Here is a 13402-nt window from a genome sequence, read left to right as displayed (position 1 = left end):
TTGGCTCAGGATAGCTTTTGAAATGTCACAGAGCCCCCTCTGTGACATGGTGTGCTTGTTTTGAGGCGGGCAAACTGGCTCCGGCTGTGGTTGCTGGCTTGGCCCCCTGCGCATCCCCGTGAGTGCCCGAGGCTTATTTTGGCATTCCTCTCTTCTGTGTCCCCGGTGGCTTGTACTTTGGGGTTGGAGGGGAGACCTCGTCACTTAGTTTTGATGTAAATGTCTGTGGGTTTTTGGTTTTGCTCCCTGGCTGCTATTTTTATGTGGGGATTTGGGACCATCTGCTGCCATCTTTCAAGCTAAAGATCTCAACTGGGAAAAAATAAGGAAAACATGGAAAAAGCCCCTGTGGCATTTGACTGATTTTGTTAGACTGTGTCACCGTCATTTGAGGTCACTCTTAAGTGTCTGCATTCACTTTGGCCTTAGGCGTCATAAAGATGCTGCCCGGAAACTGACAGAGAGATCATTGTAAAGACGGATAGGAAATCGTCAAGAAGGGGAGAAATATTTCCCTTAATTTATTCTTGGAGACTCTACCTTGTGCCACTGTCTAAACTCTGGAAATTCAGTGCTGAACAGAAAGACACAATGTCACAGGAGAAAGCAGACAAGAAGTCAGAGATCTCAACAAGTAAAGAGGCAGGGTTATGTTAAAAACGTCATTTTTTTGTATTAATGGAATTAACAGAACACAATCAAGGGAATCTAGGAGAAGACCCTTTGGTAATCGAACAAGAAATACACAAAATAAACAGAAACCCAATACACATTTCAGTATATATTCTGGTAAAATTCTTATATTATTAGGAAATACAAATGCTCCGCCAAGCCCTCTTTCTTTTCTTTCCTTCCTTTCCTTCCTTCTCCCTCCCTCCTGCCCTTTCTTTTTCCTTCTTTCTTTCTTTCTCTCTCTCTCTCTCTTTCTTTCTTTCTTTCTTTCTTTCTTTCTTTCTTTCTTTCTTTTCCTTCCTTCCTTCCTGTCAGTTTTCTTTCTTTCTTTCTTTCTTTCTTTCTTTCTTTCTTTCTTTCTCCTTTCTGTCTCTCTTTCTTTCTTTCTTTCTTTCTTTCTTTCTTTCTTTCTTTCTCCTTTCTTTTTCCTTCCTTCCTTCCTTCCTTCCTTCCTCCTTTCTGTCTTCCTTCCTTCCTTCCTCCTTTCTTTCTTTTTCTTTCTTTCTTTCTTTCTTTCTTTCTTTCTTTCTTTCTTTCTTCTTTCTTTCTTTCTTTTTATCTTGAGAAAGAGAGTGCACTGAGGGGTAGAGAGTGGGGTGGGGCGGGGGGGGGGGGGCGGGAGGAAGATAGAGAGAGAATCCCAAGCAGGCTCTGCATTGTCAGTGCAGAGCCCAATGCAGGGCTCAAACCCACCAAGTGTGAGATCATGACTGGAGTAAAAATCAAGAGTCGGATGCTTAGCCGACTAAGCCACCCAGGTGCCCCATGTGGCTTTATTTCAAAGGGATCACATTAATCACTTTTTGATCAGAGGGAAATGTCAATCTCCTTGTTCCTACAGGCCAAACATAGGTCAGTGTATAACATCAGAATGAATAAGATGGAAATTGATTATAATACAATAAAAAAGAGAGAATCCATGTTTCTACACTGACACCACAACAATTTCAAAAAGGGTAGGAAGGAAATTTCTTCCTAGAGGAATGGCACCTTCTAAACATAGAACAGAAGACAGAAATAGAACATCCCCATTTTACAGCTACCCTATGGATAGCTGCAGCTATCGACGTACGCAAAACTCATCAGTGGTTGATAAAACCTTTAAACCAGTTGGGGACAGAATCTCCAGAGCCTCAAAGACTCCCCACTACAGGTTGTTCATTAACTACCGGGGAACATGAAGCTTGACAGTGGAGAAATCTGGGGAACAGCACTTTGGCCAGTGATGAAATGTAACGCCCCCAGAGATGGGACACGACAGGCCCTCATCGTGCAACTCTGAGGACACAATATCACCTATGAAGTCTTCCTACCAAAAACAGTCTCCCCCAAATCAAGTCATGAGGAAACCCATCAAACCACCTCTGTTGAAAAACAGTCTGTAAAACAGCCCAGACTCTGACAGGGTCAGCGGCGTGAAAGACGTCAGGTTGGAAGGTATTCCAAATTAAAGGGGCAAAGATATGAACACCGCATCCACAGTCCTTGACTGGATGTTGGATTCAGAAAGACAAAAACTTATGAAGGCATCACATCTCAGTGATGCCAAGTTGTCTGAGTGTGATTATCCTTTCGTGGTTATGTGGGAGAATGTCCTAGTTCATGGCATGTGCGAGAAAGTGAAAATCATACCTGCGTTAGGGTGCTGGCATTTCAAATAGTTTTAAGCTTTAAGTGTGTTTTCAGGTCATCGTGTTGTTTTTTAAAAATTAAGAGAAAACCTTAGTTGAAGATGGTGTCAACAAATGTCCCTCCTCCTTCCTTCCAGTGACCTGTGTGGTGGCCCCTTCTGGAAGGAATTCCTTCCGTAAGAATTGTGCATTCAAGTTCCAGGTGCTGCCCCCTGGGGCATTTTGTTTCAACACGAAAATACGAACAAGTCTTCATTTCCTCAATATAGCTTATTCCAGACAGAATGCCGCGAGGAACTTTGCGAGTAGGTTCAAAAACCTCCCTCCACCACATGAGGGGGGAGAGCTGGACCTATTAGCTCACAGCATGGAATGAATTCAAATCCATTCCATTAGACAAAAATCTACTCCGAGCCTTGGGCCAGGTTTTGGTTTGGGCAAAAACCACCAAGGAAACATAATTCCAGCTGTTGGGACCTCAAAACCCGAGGGGCTACACATGCGACCCAGACATGCGTAATTCTTGGTGTACCTTACCGATGTAATCGGAGAGGTTAACGTTCAGAGCCTGGATCAGCAACCCTTCTTCCACCAGCTCCTTGTACAGAGACTCAATGGTCCTGGTGACAAAGCAGAGGAGCTATTCCATGAGCAGACACATAAAGTCAGCATTTCTGTTAATGATCACATATGCAGAGAACTTTCACCAGACCTATTCCTATGCACATTTGTGTCTATGCAACTAAGCTGGTGTTTGGAAACATTGCTACAATTGAGGGACACATCAGGCTTCGAAAACAATACTTTTGCTCATCCACATGCACGTCGGACGTTTCCCATTAATAAGAATTATATCTGTGGGCATCTGAGACCAGCTACAGCTTCTGCAGTCTGCCCTTTCATGAATCCTTGGTATGGCACAAATATGAATTAGAAATTGCCCTAGAATAGCAGTGCGATGGGCCCACGATTATATATTCAGTTAGCATCTGCAAGCCACAGCAGATCATTAATCCTTTGTGCAACTGATGTTTCCTTTTAACCCAACAGCATAAGACTTCAAAAGAAATACCTATAAAGAACAAAGGCTCAGAGGGGAACTAATTCTATTCTGAAAGATGAAATGTCTAACGCAGTGGGGGTGATGATTTTTTTAGGAGGATATTATACTTTTCCATAGTGTTTACAGATGTCAACCCACTACTCTAACAGGGCCTTGGGCATATAGCCAGTGCACTGGTAATTTAGAGTAATTGAAGAAAAAAATCAAGACAGTATCCCACTTAGTAAGTGAACGTCCCAGTGAAATTAACTGGGGCTTGGCTTATAGGAATTCAGGTAGGTCAAGCTCACATATTGAGTACAGTCCTTTGAGATGTCTCATCTATTCCCTTTTCATTTCTAGAAGCTTTATTCTTTAGTTCTACCCTAGTCTTTCTTTAGAATGAGGAATTGTAAATATAACTATATTTAACCAGTTCTTTGTTCTATGATCCAGGTTAGGGTGATAAAGAATTCTCAGTTATATTTAAGCCAAATACCATTCGGATACATGTTAATTCAATGACCCCAATCTTTGACTGACTGCAATTTTGCTCTTTCAAATATATTTACAATAGTGTTTAAATGAAAAGTGTTTAAAATTCTGCTGTGAATTAAGGCTTAGGTGTAATGGTACTTGGGATAACAGTATCTGACTTGTATCAAGGAGGCACTAACTGTAGTTTTCCAACTAGAATACTTATTTGATATAAACATATAATATAGGCATAAAATATTTAACGTAACATTGAAGATTCTCCAAAACAATCAGAACAAAATATATTAAGAAGCCCGGGACACAAACCCGTATTTCGATCTTTCCAGTGAAACGAATTCTGTTATGGAAGAAAAAAAATTTTCAACTTTAAACCTACCTTAAATATGGTAAAAACACTGGTTTTGGGTTTACATTAACTTCATGAGAGAAACGGAAGTTGTCTTCCTGTGTCTTGGCAGAATTAGCCCTAGTCTAGAGACACAGGCTTGTCCAAAATTGAAATGAAAAATCTTCCAGGAATGAGACGACCAGATCCTTCTGTGCCTTTGTGTCAGGGCTCCAGGCACGTGCACCAGCTCTGGCCTCCACTTCCTTCTGGATGGTTCTAAGGGCTTCCTTTCTCATGGGTCTTCTCTCAAACAGAGTTTGGGAATGTATCCCTGCTACCCAGGGGAGGACTAGGAAACACCCCAAACAGGGAACAACACGTAGTATCCGTTAACAAAACCCACGGGAAGAAAGGTATTCCTTCAAAATGATTTCTTTTTCTTTTAATGTTTATTTATTTTTGAGGGGGGTGGGCAGAAAGAGAGGGAGACTGAGGATCCCAAGCAGGCTCCGTGCTGTCAGCACAGAGCCCGATGTAGGGCTCAAACTCACGAACCTTGAGATCATGACCTGAGCTGAAGTCGAACACTCAACCAACTGAGCCACCCAGGAGCCCCTCAAAATGATTTCTGACATTCACTTATTAGGTATTTAATTTAATTCAATTTTACTTTTATTTGTTTATTTAACTGAAGTATAATTGACATATAATATCCTACTAGTTTCATATGCATTTCATAGTGATTGAATATTTACTTACATTACAAGATGATCGCCATGATAAGTCTAGGCACCATCCATCACCATACGAAGTTAGTACAATATCATTGACTGTACTCCCTGTGTTGTATGTTACATCCCTGTGGCTTATGTGTAACTGGAAGTTTGTACCTCTGGATCCATGTTACCCATTTTACCTGACCCCCAACCCTCCCCCATCCGGTGACCACTAGCTTGCTTCCTGTATCGATAGTCTGTTTCTGTTCTGTTGTGTTTGTTTTATTTTGTTCCTTAGATTCCACTACATTCCTTGGAAATACCTGAAAACCTAAGTCCCATTTATTTCCAATGTTAAAGCACCGAAGGGCCATTTCAGCTTAAAAATGAGCATTTAAAATGGTTCATGAAGGGGCGTCTGGGTGGCTCAGTGGGTTTCAGCTCAGGTCATGATTCACGGTTTGTGGGATCGAGCCCCCTGTTGGGCTCTGCCCTGATGGTGTGGTTCTGATTCTCTCACCCCCTCAAAATAAATTAATAAATAAGCTTAAAAAATAAAATGATTCATGAGTATCGACATTTGGCCAGCGGAGCTCAAGGAAATGGAAATATCCCTTGATGAGACAAATCCTCTTCCTTTCCTTCAGTGAGCGTTTAGGAAGTGCCTCAGTGGGTGGGGCCCAGGACGGGGCAGGACCCAGGAACTGTCTCTGCCCCGAAGGGGTCTAAGTATTCCCTCAAAAGTTGGATCAGGATGCTATTTCTTAAATTCTTAAGAACCCCACGATTTTAATTTTTATTTTATTTTGTTTTGTTTTGTTTTATTTTATTTTTAACATTTATTCTGTTTTGAGAGACAGAGAGAGACAGCATGAGCGGGGGGAGGGGCAGAGAGAGGGAGACAGAATCCGAAGCGGGCTCCGGGCTCCGAGCCGTCAGCACAGAGCCCGATGTGGGGCCTGAACTCACAAACTGTGAGATCATGACCTGAGCCGAAGTCGGACGCTCAACCGACTGAGCCACCCAGGCGCCCTAAGAACCCCACGAATCTTAAAAGCTTAAGTCGTATGATCTCAGAAGTGATGGGGCCTGACCTTGGCAGACATCTTTCCAGTGTAGGAGGCCAGAGCGGTCCCAGCGCCTGGAGGATGAAGGAGGTGTGGGGTGCAGGGAGGGGTGCCTTTCTGGGACGGGGGTCGCCGACTTCGGCTGAGACCTGCGCGCTGCTCTGGGGGGGGGGGGCCCTAGCCGTGCAGAACAGCAACACTTGTGCACATCTCACCTGTCAGCTGTCAGATCTTTATCCTTCTTCCCTTTTTTGCCTTTCTTCCCTTTCTTTTTCTGGGAAAAAAAAAAATGAAAAGAGCCAACAATTTAATACAGACAAGCGAGCAAATTATCTCTAGCAGTTAGCAAGGGAAGCTGTTTTGGTAGTGGTGGCGGGGAACGGGATGAGAGTGTCGATTGTGGCGTGCCGAGCGTGTGGGTGTAGCATTTTCCTGGACATAGGGTTTGGCCTGGGGACCCCCCAGCTTGCTTGTGTGGGCATGTCCCTGGCCGGGCGGACAGTGAGGTCACCACTGTGAAGCTCGCATGGGGCCTGATTCCCAGCAGGCGCCCAACACTCTGGCTCTCATCTACAGAGGAGGAGAGCGCCGCGTGCCCAGGCCATCACGTTGTGCTTGTCCTTAACGCCCGGTGTCACGCTCTGTTAGCGTCCGGCCCGAGATCTGGTTCCCAGAGGGCTCTGCGTTCTGATCACTGGGACAGCTGGAGGGAAGGGCTTGGGACGTGATCTTTCAAAACAGCGCCGATCGCTTCACTCCTCTGTCTACGGCATCCATCGGTATCGCCCCATTTGCCCACAGGATGAAGTTCAAGTTCGCCAGCACGGCGGATGACGTTCTCCCAGCCTGGCTCTCTCTTCCTTCCCCGGCTCATCTCAGGCCTCCTCGGGCCACCCGCACTCCCTGTCATGCAGACTGAACGTCGGGCACTTACTGTCCCAGCATCTCACTCCTCCACGTCCACGTCCTCACTCACTCGTTCATTATTTTTGTCACATATAACTTATGTGCAGTGAAGCATCACCCACATCCAGGCTGACTAACCTTTGCATTTAAAGTTTGCATATAACCATACAAACACCGCCTCGTTCAACATCTAGAACATCTTCTTATCCTTGACCTGTCTCTCAAGCTGCTGTGGGAAGCCGCTCCTCTGACGTCACTGTGGGCTCATGTTGCCTATTCCTCTACACGTAATCATACAATATAAACTCTGTATGTCTGGGGGCGCCCGGGTGGCTCAGTCGGTTAAGCGTCCGACTTCGGCTCAGGTCATGATCTCACGGCTCGCGGGTTCGAGCCCCGTATCGGGCTCTGTGCTGACTGCTCGGAGCCTGGAGCCCGCTTCGCATTCTGTGTCTCCCTCTCTCTCTGCCCCTCCCCTGCTCATGTTCTTTTTCTCTCAAAGAGAGAACTGAATTTCATTCAATACTGTGATTGCAAGATTCACTTATGTGGTTGCACTTGATGTTTCTCAGGTTTTTTTAAATTAGAATTTTTATTTTGAGAAAACAGTGGATTCACATGCAGTCATAAGAAATGATACAGAGGTCCTGCGTCCTCTTCACCAGGTTTCTCTCAATGGTAACATCTTATAGAACTATCTTACAAGGTCACAACCAAGACGCTGGTATTGACATTGGAGTCAAGATACAGAACATTTCTGTCTCCACCAGGGTCCTCAGGTGGCCTTTCCCAGACCCACTCACTTTCCTCCCACGAGCACCCCATCCTTAACCCCTAGAAACCACGAGAGTCTCCTCTATTTCTGTCATTTTGTCCTTTTGAGAATGTTGGATCAGCAAAATCACAGACTGGACTTTTTTTTTTTTTTTTTTTTTTGGTATCTTTTGCTTTTCATTCATTATAATTCTCAGAAAATTTGGCCAGGTCATTGTATGTATCGATGATTATTCTTTTTTATTGCTGCTTTCAGTTTTGAGTTATTATGAATCAAGATGCCATAAATGTGTGCGTGTGTGTGTGTGTGTGTGTGTGTGTGTGTGTCTTTGTTTCTCTGGGATAAATGCCCATGAGTGCAACTCCTCGGTTGTAGACTAGTCTGGTTTGCAAAGAAAGTGCAAACTGCCTTTCAGGGTGCCTGTACCACTTCACATTCCCACCAATAATGTATTAGTGATCAGTTTTTTCCCACTCTTTCCAGCAACTGGCGTTGCCATTATTTTTTATTTGAGCCATCCCAATGGGTGGGTGGTGACCTCTCTTTGTGATTTAAATTTTCATTTCCCTAATGACTCATGGCACCGAATGTCTTTTCCTGTGCCTCTTCCTCCCCATCGGCCAAATGCCTCTCGTCTTTGGCCCATTTTTTCTGATTGTTTTTTTTTTTTTTAATTTTTTTAAAATCTTATTTTCAAGAGAGTGTGAGAGAGAGCGGCAGAGGGGCAGAAGGAGAGAGAGAAAGAATCTTCAGGAGGCTCCACCTTCAGCACGGGACCTGACACGGGCTCGATCCGATGACCTTGGGATCGTGACCCGAGCCAAAATCAAGAGTTGGACGCTCCACCAGCTGGGCCACCCAGGTGCCCCTAGGTTGTTTGGTTTTTAACTGTTGAGTTTTAAGAGTTCTCTGTATGCTGTATGCACCAGCTTTTCCTCAGATATGTGGCTTGCAAGTTATTTTCTCCTAGTCTGTACTTTGTCTTCTCACGCTGTTAATAGAAATCTTTCACACAGGAAAAGTTCTTCATTTTGACAAAGCCAAAATTTTCCTTTCATGAATTCTGCTTTGGCGTTTATTCTAAGAAGTCTGCCTAGCCTTAGATCCCAAAGATGTTCTCTTTTTTAATAAAAGTTTTACAGTTGTGCATTTTCCATTTAAGCCCATGATCTAGTCTGAGTTAATTTTTGTACAGTGTGTGGGACCTAGATCCAGGTTCGTTTTTTCTGTCTGTGGACATCTAATGGTTTCAGCACCGCATATTGTAAAAGTTATTATTCCTTGAATTTTTGCACCTTTGTCAAAAATCACTCTGGAGTATTCCTGTGGGCCTATTTTGGGAGTACACATTCTGTTCTGTTGATCTGTGCATCTAACTCTCTACCAGTAATTAAATTTAACTCTATCATCTTTCTATTTGTTTTCTAATTATGCAATCTGTTCTTTTTTCCCTTTCCCTTTCCTGTATTCTTTCTAATCAATCATGTATTTTTCATCTTTCCACTTTATTTTCACTATTACTTGTTATACATTTTAATATCAATTAGAGAATTGCAAGATATATTATCAACTTATTACAGTAGACCGGCATTTTACAGTGCCCTGAACAGTGCAATAACCTCACAAGTCTACTTACCCCTGCCCACCTTTTTGGTTGCGGCTGTCATATATTTCATTTCCGTGTGGTATAAACACATATGACTTTGTTATGATTCTTGCCTTCAAAAGCAAATATTCCAAAAGTGGCCTTTTATATTTACCAAAATATTTCCATTTTCAACAGCGGATCTTTTCTTCTTACGTGTCTTTGTTTCTATCTGGGAGTCTTTCCCTTTCGCCTGAGAACTATCCTTTAAAGTATTTCACATTGTGGGTCTGCTGCTGCTAAGATCTCCAAAATTTTGTTTGTCTGGGAACACCTCTATTTCCTTCCACTTTTGAAGGATGTTTTCACTGGGTCTGGAGTTCTAGGTTGGCAGTTAGTTCTTTCGAATCTCTAAAGATGCCATTCATTGCTTTCTGGCTCCATGGTTTCTGTCGGGAAAGTCAGCATCCTTATTTTTGTTTCCATGGAGGAAATATATCTTAAAAAAAAAAATCCAGTAAGATTTTGCCTTTCACCTTCGACTTTTAGCATTCTGACTCCTATGTGTCGAGATGTAGTTTTCTTTGATTCATCCCAGTCAGACCTCAGTGACGTCGCTGAACTTGTGGCTTCGTGTCTTTCATCTGGCTGGGAAAATTCATGGACAGTACTTTTTCATACATTGCTTTTTTCCCATTCTCCTTCCTTTTTGGGGGATTCCAGTTACACATGTAGTACCACTTTTGACCATGTCTCAAATGTCTCTTATTCTCTGTTCTGTTCTTTACATTCTTGTTCTTTCTGTGCTTCAGTTTAGATTTCCTACTGACCGGTAAAAGCTCAATCTGTCTTCTGCTACGTCCATGCTGTTGTCAGACCAGTTCCAGGAGTTTTTAATCTCCGCTACTGCATTTTTCAGGTGTGGAATGTTCATTTGTTTCTTTTAAAAGTAGGTTCTCAATTTATCTTTGTATATGACATTCCTCCCTCCCCCACTTATATATGCTGGCACTCTGGGAAATGCAAGAGAGTCAACCAAGGATTTTACTGTCAAGGAGTTTCTTAGCTTCTCCAGGAACTCCTATGTCCTTAACATTTCTGTGATTACAACAGGAGAGGAACTCAGGAAAGAAAGGGCCCCTGAGAGGCAGGACCTCACCCAGTGGTGTCATCATGGGGATGACAGCACATCCAGAGAGACCCAGTCCTGCAGACCTAGAAACCTGCTGTTGCCGGCACAGATGCCTTGTGTGTGTTGTTCTCTTCTGTACCCCGAATGCCTTGAAATGTTCCTGGCATACAGTGCTCCGTAAATACTTATTGAATGAAACAGTTAATAAAGACAATCTGTTCCTCAAGCCTAATTTTGGATCTGCAAATAACAGGAGAAGGTGGAACAGACTGTAATGTAAGTGGATTGATTTAGAATGACACATACACTTGCCAAGAGAAACAGACCCTGTAGACTTCCAACTTAAGGAAAATCAACATGAAACTATAATAACTCATCAGAAGGTTGCTTGGTGATTATGGCATTACTAAGGGAGGTGGCTGGATGCTGTGAATCGCTCCTGATGCTATCCTGTGACATCCTGAAGCACATATTTAGCTTACAGGGATCAATCTGCATGGGGCCTAGATCTGACAAATTAATTTATTTGATAATATGTGCTGAGGACTTGCTTTCTGCCAGAAAGGGTTACAATGGTGAGCAATCAAAAAAGACAATCACACAGTTTCTGCACTCACAGCTCTTCCATAGATTCAAAAAGGCAGATACCAACAAAATGATCTCACTAGTAAATATAATATTAAAACTCTGATAGAGTACCAGGAAGATATAGTACACAGTGCTATGTGTATGCAGAGAAAGAAGACTTACTATGGATGGCCCAGAAGGCTTCCTTGAGAAAGAAAGGCTTGCACTGAGACCATAGGGATGAGTAGGGTTAACTATGCGAGGAATTAGGGGAAAGGGAGTGAAGATAGTTCTTGAGAGGGAATAGCATGTGCAAAGGCCCTGTGTTGGGAAGGAGCATAGTATGTTTGGGGGACAGAGAGGAAGGTCAGGATGCTGAAGATCATGAAGAGGGCACTGGCCAGGTCAGACATGGCCTTGTAAGCCTGGCTGAAGATCGTCATCTTTATCCTTGGGGGATTAAGATACCATTGAAGGGTTTTAACATGGAGTGAGAACATCAGATTCGTATTTTGAAAGGACTGTTCAGGCTGCTGTACAATCTCTGATCAAGTCACTTTCTCTGGATGATGATGGATTAATACTGCCCAATTCTATCCCTCTGAGTCCTTTTCCTCCTTCTTTTCTATGGTTGAGGTGGAGTATTTCCCTTCTGCTAATGGTCTTCTGAAGGATGGGATTTGGTAGAGTTAATTAAGCTTCAGCTTTCAAAATTAAAACCACATTCAATGTAGCCACTCTGATAGGTGTGAGGTGGTATCTCAGTGTGGCTTTGATTTGTATTTCCCTGATGATGAGTGACGTTGAGCATCTTTTCATGTGTCTGTTGGCCAGCTGGATGTCTTCTTTGGAGAAATGTCTATTCATGTCTTCTGCCCGTTTCTTCACTGGATTATTTGTTTTTCGGGTGTTGAGTTGGATAAGTTCTTTATAGATTTTTGATACTAACCCTTTTTAAGGAACAAACTAAGGGGCAGATGGTGGGTGGGGGAGGGGGATAGTGGGTGCTGGGAAGGGAGGAGGGCACTTGTTGGGATGAGCACTGGGTGTTGTATGGAAATGAATCTGACAATAAATTATATCAAAAAATATGCTCAACAGCATTAGTTATTAGGGAAAAGCAAATTAAAACCACAACACAATAAGTTTTTTGATGTAATGGGAAAAGAAACACACATTCGATTTGTGTCTCCGACGTTTACGCCTAGGTCATTGAATTGGAGTTTGAGGCACTCAAAAATCGATAGTTACAGGTTTACCATCAAGCTCTTGGGGTACCCTGAACACAACCCATTTAATTCCAAAAGGGAAATTCGCAGCAGCCCCTCCTTGTGACATACGGTGAGTCATTACATGGACAGGGCAGCCACCAGACTGCAGGCAGTGAGACAGGGCAGTCGTGCGGGAGGGTGAGGAAGCCCATTGGCCTTGGGCTTGGCCAATGGTACTTGTTGGGTAAAACGAGAAAGCCTATTTTCAGCCAGAGGGTGTACAGCTACCTCCTGTCTTCATTTTCCATTTTGTTTGGCTTGAATTCCACGTTCAGTCACTAAAACGTCAATTTTTTTCCTTTTTTTTAAAACAAAGTTAATGAATGAATTAGCTAATTAATTAATTTAGAACCAGCGGGGGAGGGGCAGCGAGAGAGGGGAACAGAGTTGCCAAAGTGGGCTCTGTGTTGACAACAGACAGCCCCGTGTGGGGTTGGAACTCATGAACCATGAGATCATGACCTGAGCCAAAGTTGGAGGCTTAACTGACTGAGCCACCCAGGCACCCCTAAAACATCACTTTTTCATGCAGGTATTCAAGGCATTACTAGAGTCCATGGTCTCCTCAGTCAGTGCCCTCACCTACCGATGAGACCAATAGACAGTGACCTCTCCGGCTTCAGGGGTGTATCCTCAAAGAGGGCCACGAGGGACATTCAGGCGTGGCACTGAAAAGTCAAGGTTAAACTGTGAAACTGTAAAGTCAACACAAGACGGATCAGGAGAGCGTCATCCTCAAGGGGCTGGAGGAACTAGCCGCTCGTGTAGCTGGATGTGTGAAAAGCTCCAGGACAGTTTGTGAATCACAAGAAGGGCCGAGGAGCCGGAGAACCCTGAGAAAGCCATCACGGGGGCAAAGGTTGCCTACGCACCTGCGGACATGGCCAGGGAGGGCAAGTGTGGCCTGCCCCTGGAGGGTTCTGGCCCCGGTGGCAGGGCTGGATCTGGGACGAAAGTCAAAGTAGGGGTCTAGGTGAGGAAAAGGCCAGTTCTTCCCTCCTATGTGTCTCCTTCGTTCTCATGTGACTGCCACATGCACAACACTTCCGACACCAGATGCGTGTGTGTGGGGATCCCCCACCAAGCAACGCCAGCCGGGTGTCCTACAATTTGAGTCAGGTCTGACACTATCTACTTAGAAATGGCTTCGGTTTCACACGACCACTCCCCCAGCCCCGCAGCAGACGCCGGCCTCAAGTCTGGGTTGTCCCC

General features: G+C 43.9%; 1 protein-coding gene across 1 annotated transcript in view; it reads right to left on the bottom strand.

Moving 5' to 3' along the window:
• Positions 1–13402, bottom strand: part of DRC11 (dynein regulatory complex subunit 11) — a 159545-nt gene that overhangs the window by 44823 nt on the left and 101320 nt on the right. Inside the window, exons 12-13 of the mRNA XM_040450581.1 lie at positions 6170–6228; positions 2841–2923 (exon numbers count right to left, since the gene is read on the bottom strand). Of these exons, the coding sequence (XP_040306515.1) occupies positions 2841–2923; positions 6170–6228 (142 nt within the window). The remainder of the gene's footprint in view (positions 1–2840; positions 2924–6169; positions 6229–13402) is intronic.

The sequence above is a fragment of the Herpailurus yagouaroundi genome, unplaced genomic scaffold, assembly GCF_014898765.1.
Source record: "Herpailurus yagouaroundi ecotype Mexico unplaced genomic scaffold, PumYag 202, whole genome shotgun sequence".
Lineage (NCBI taxonomy): Eukaryota > Metazoa > Chordata > Mammalia > Carnivora > Felidae > Herpailurus > Herpailurus yagouaroundi.
This window is presented reverse-complemented; position numbering and strand designations above follow the sequence as displayed.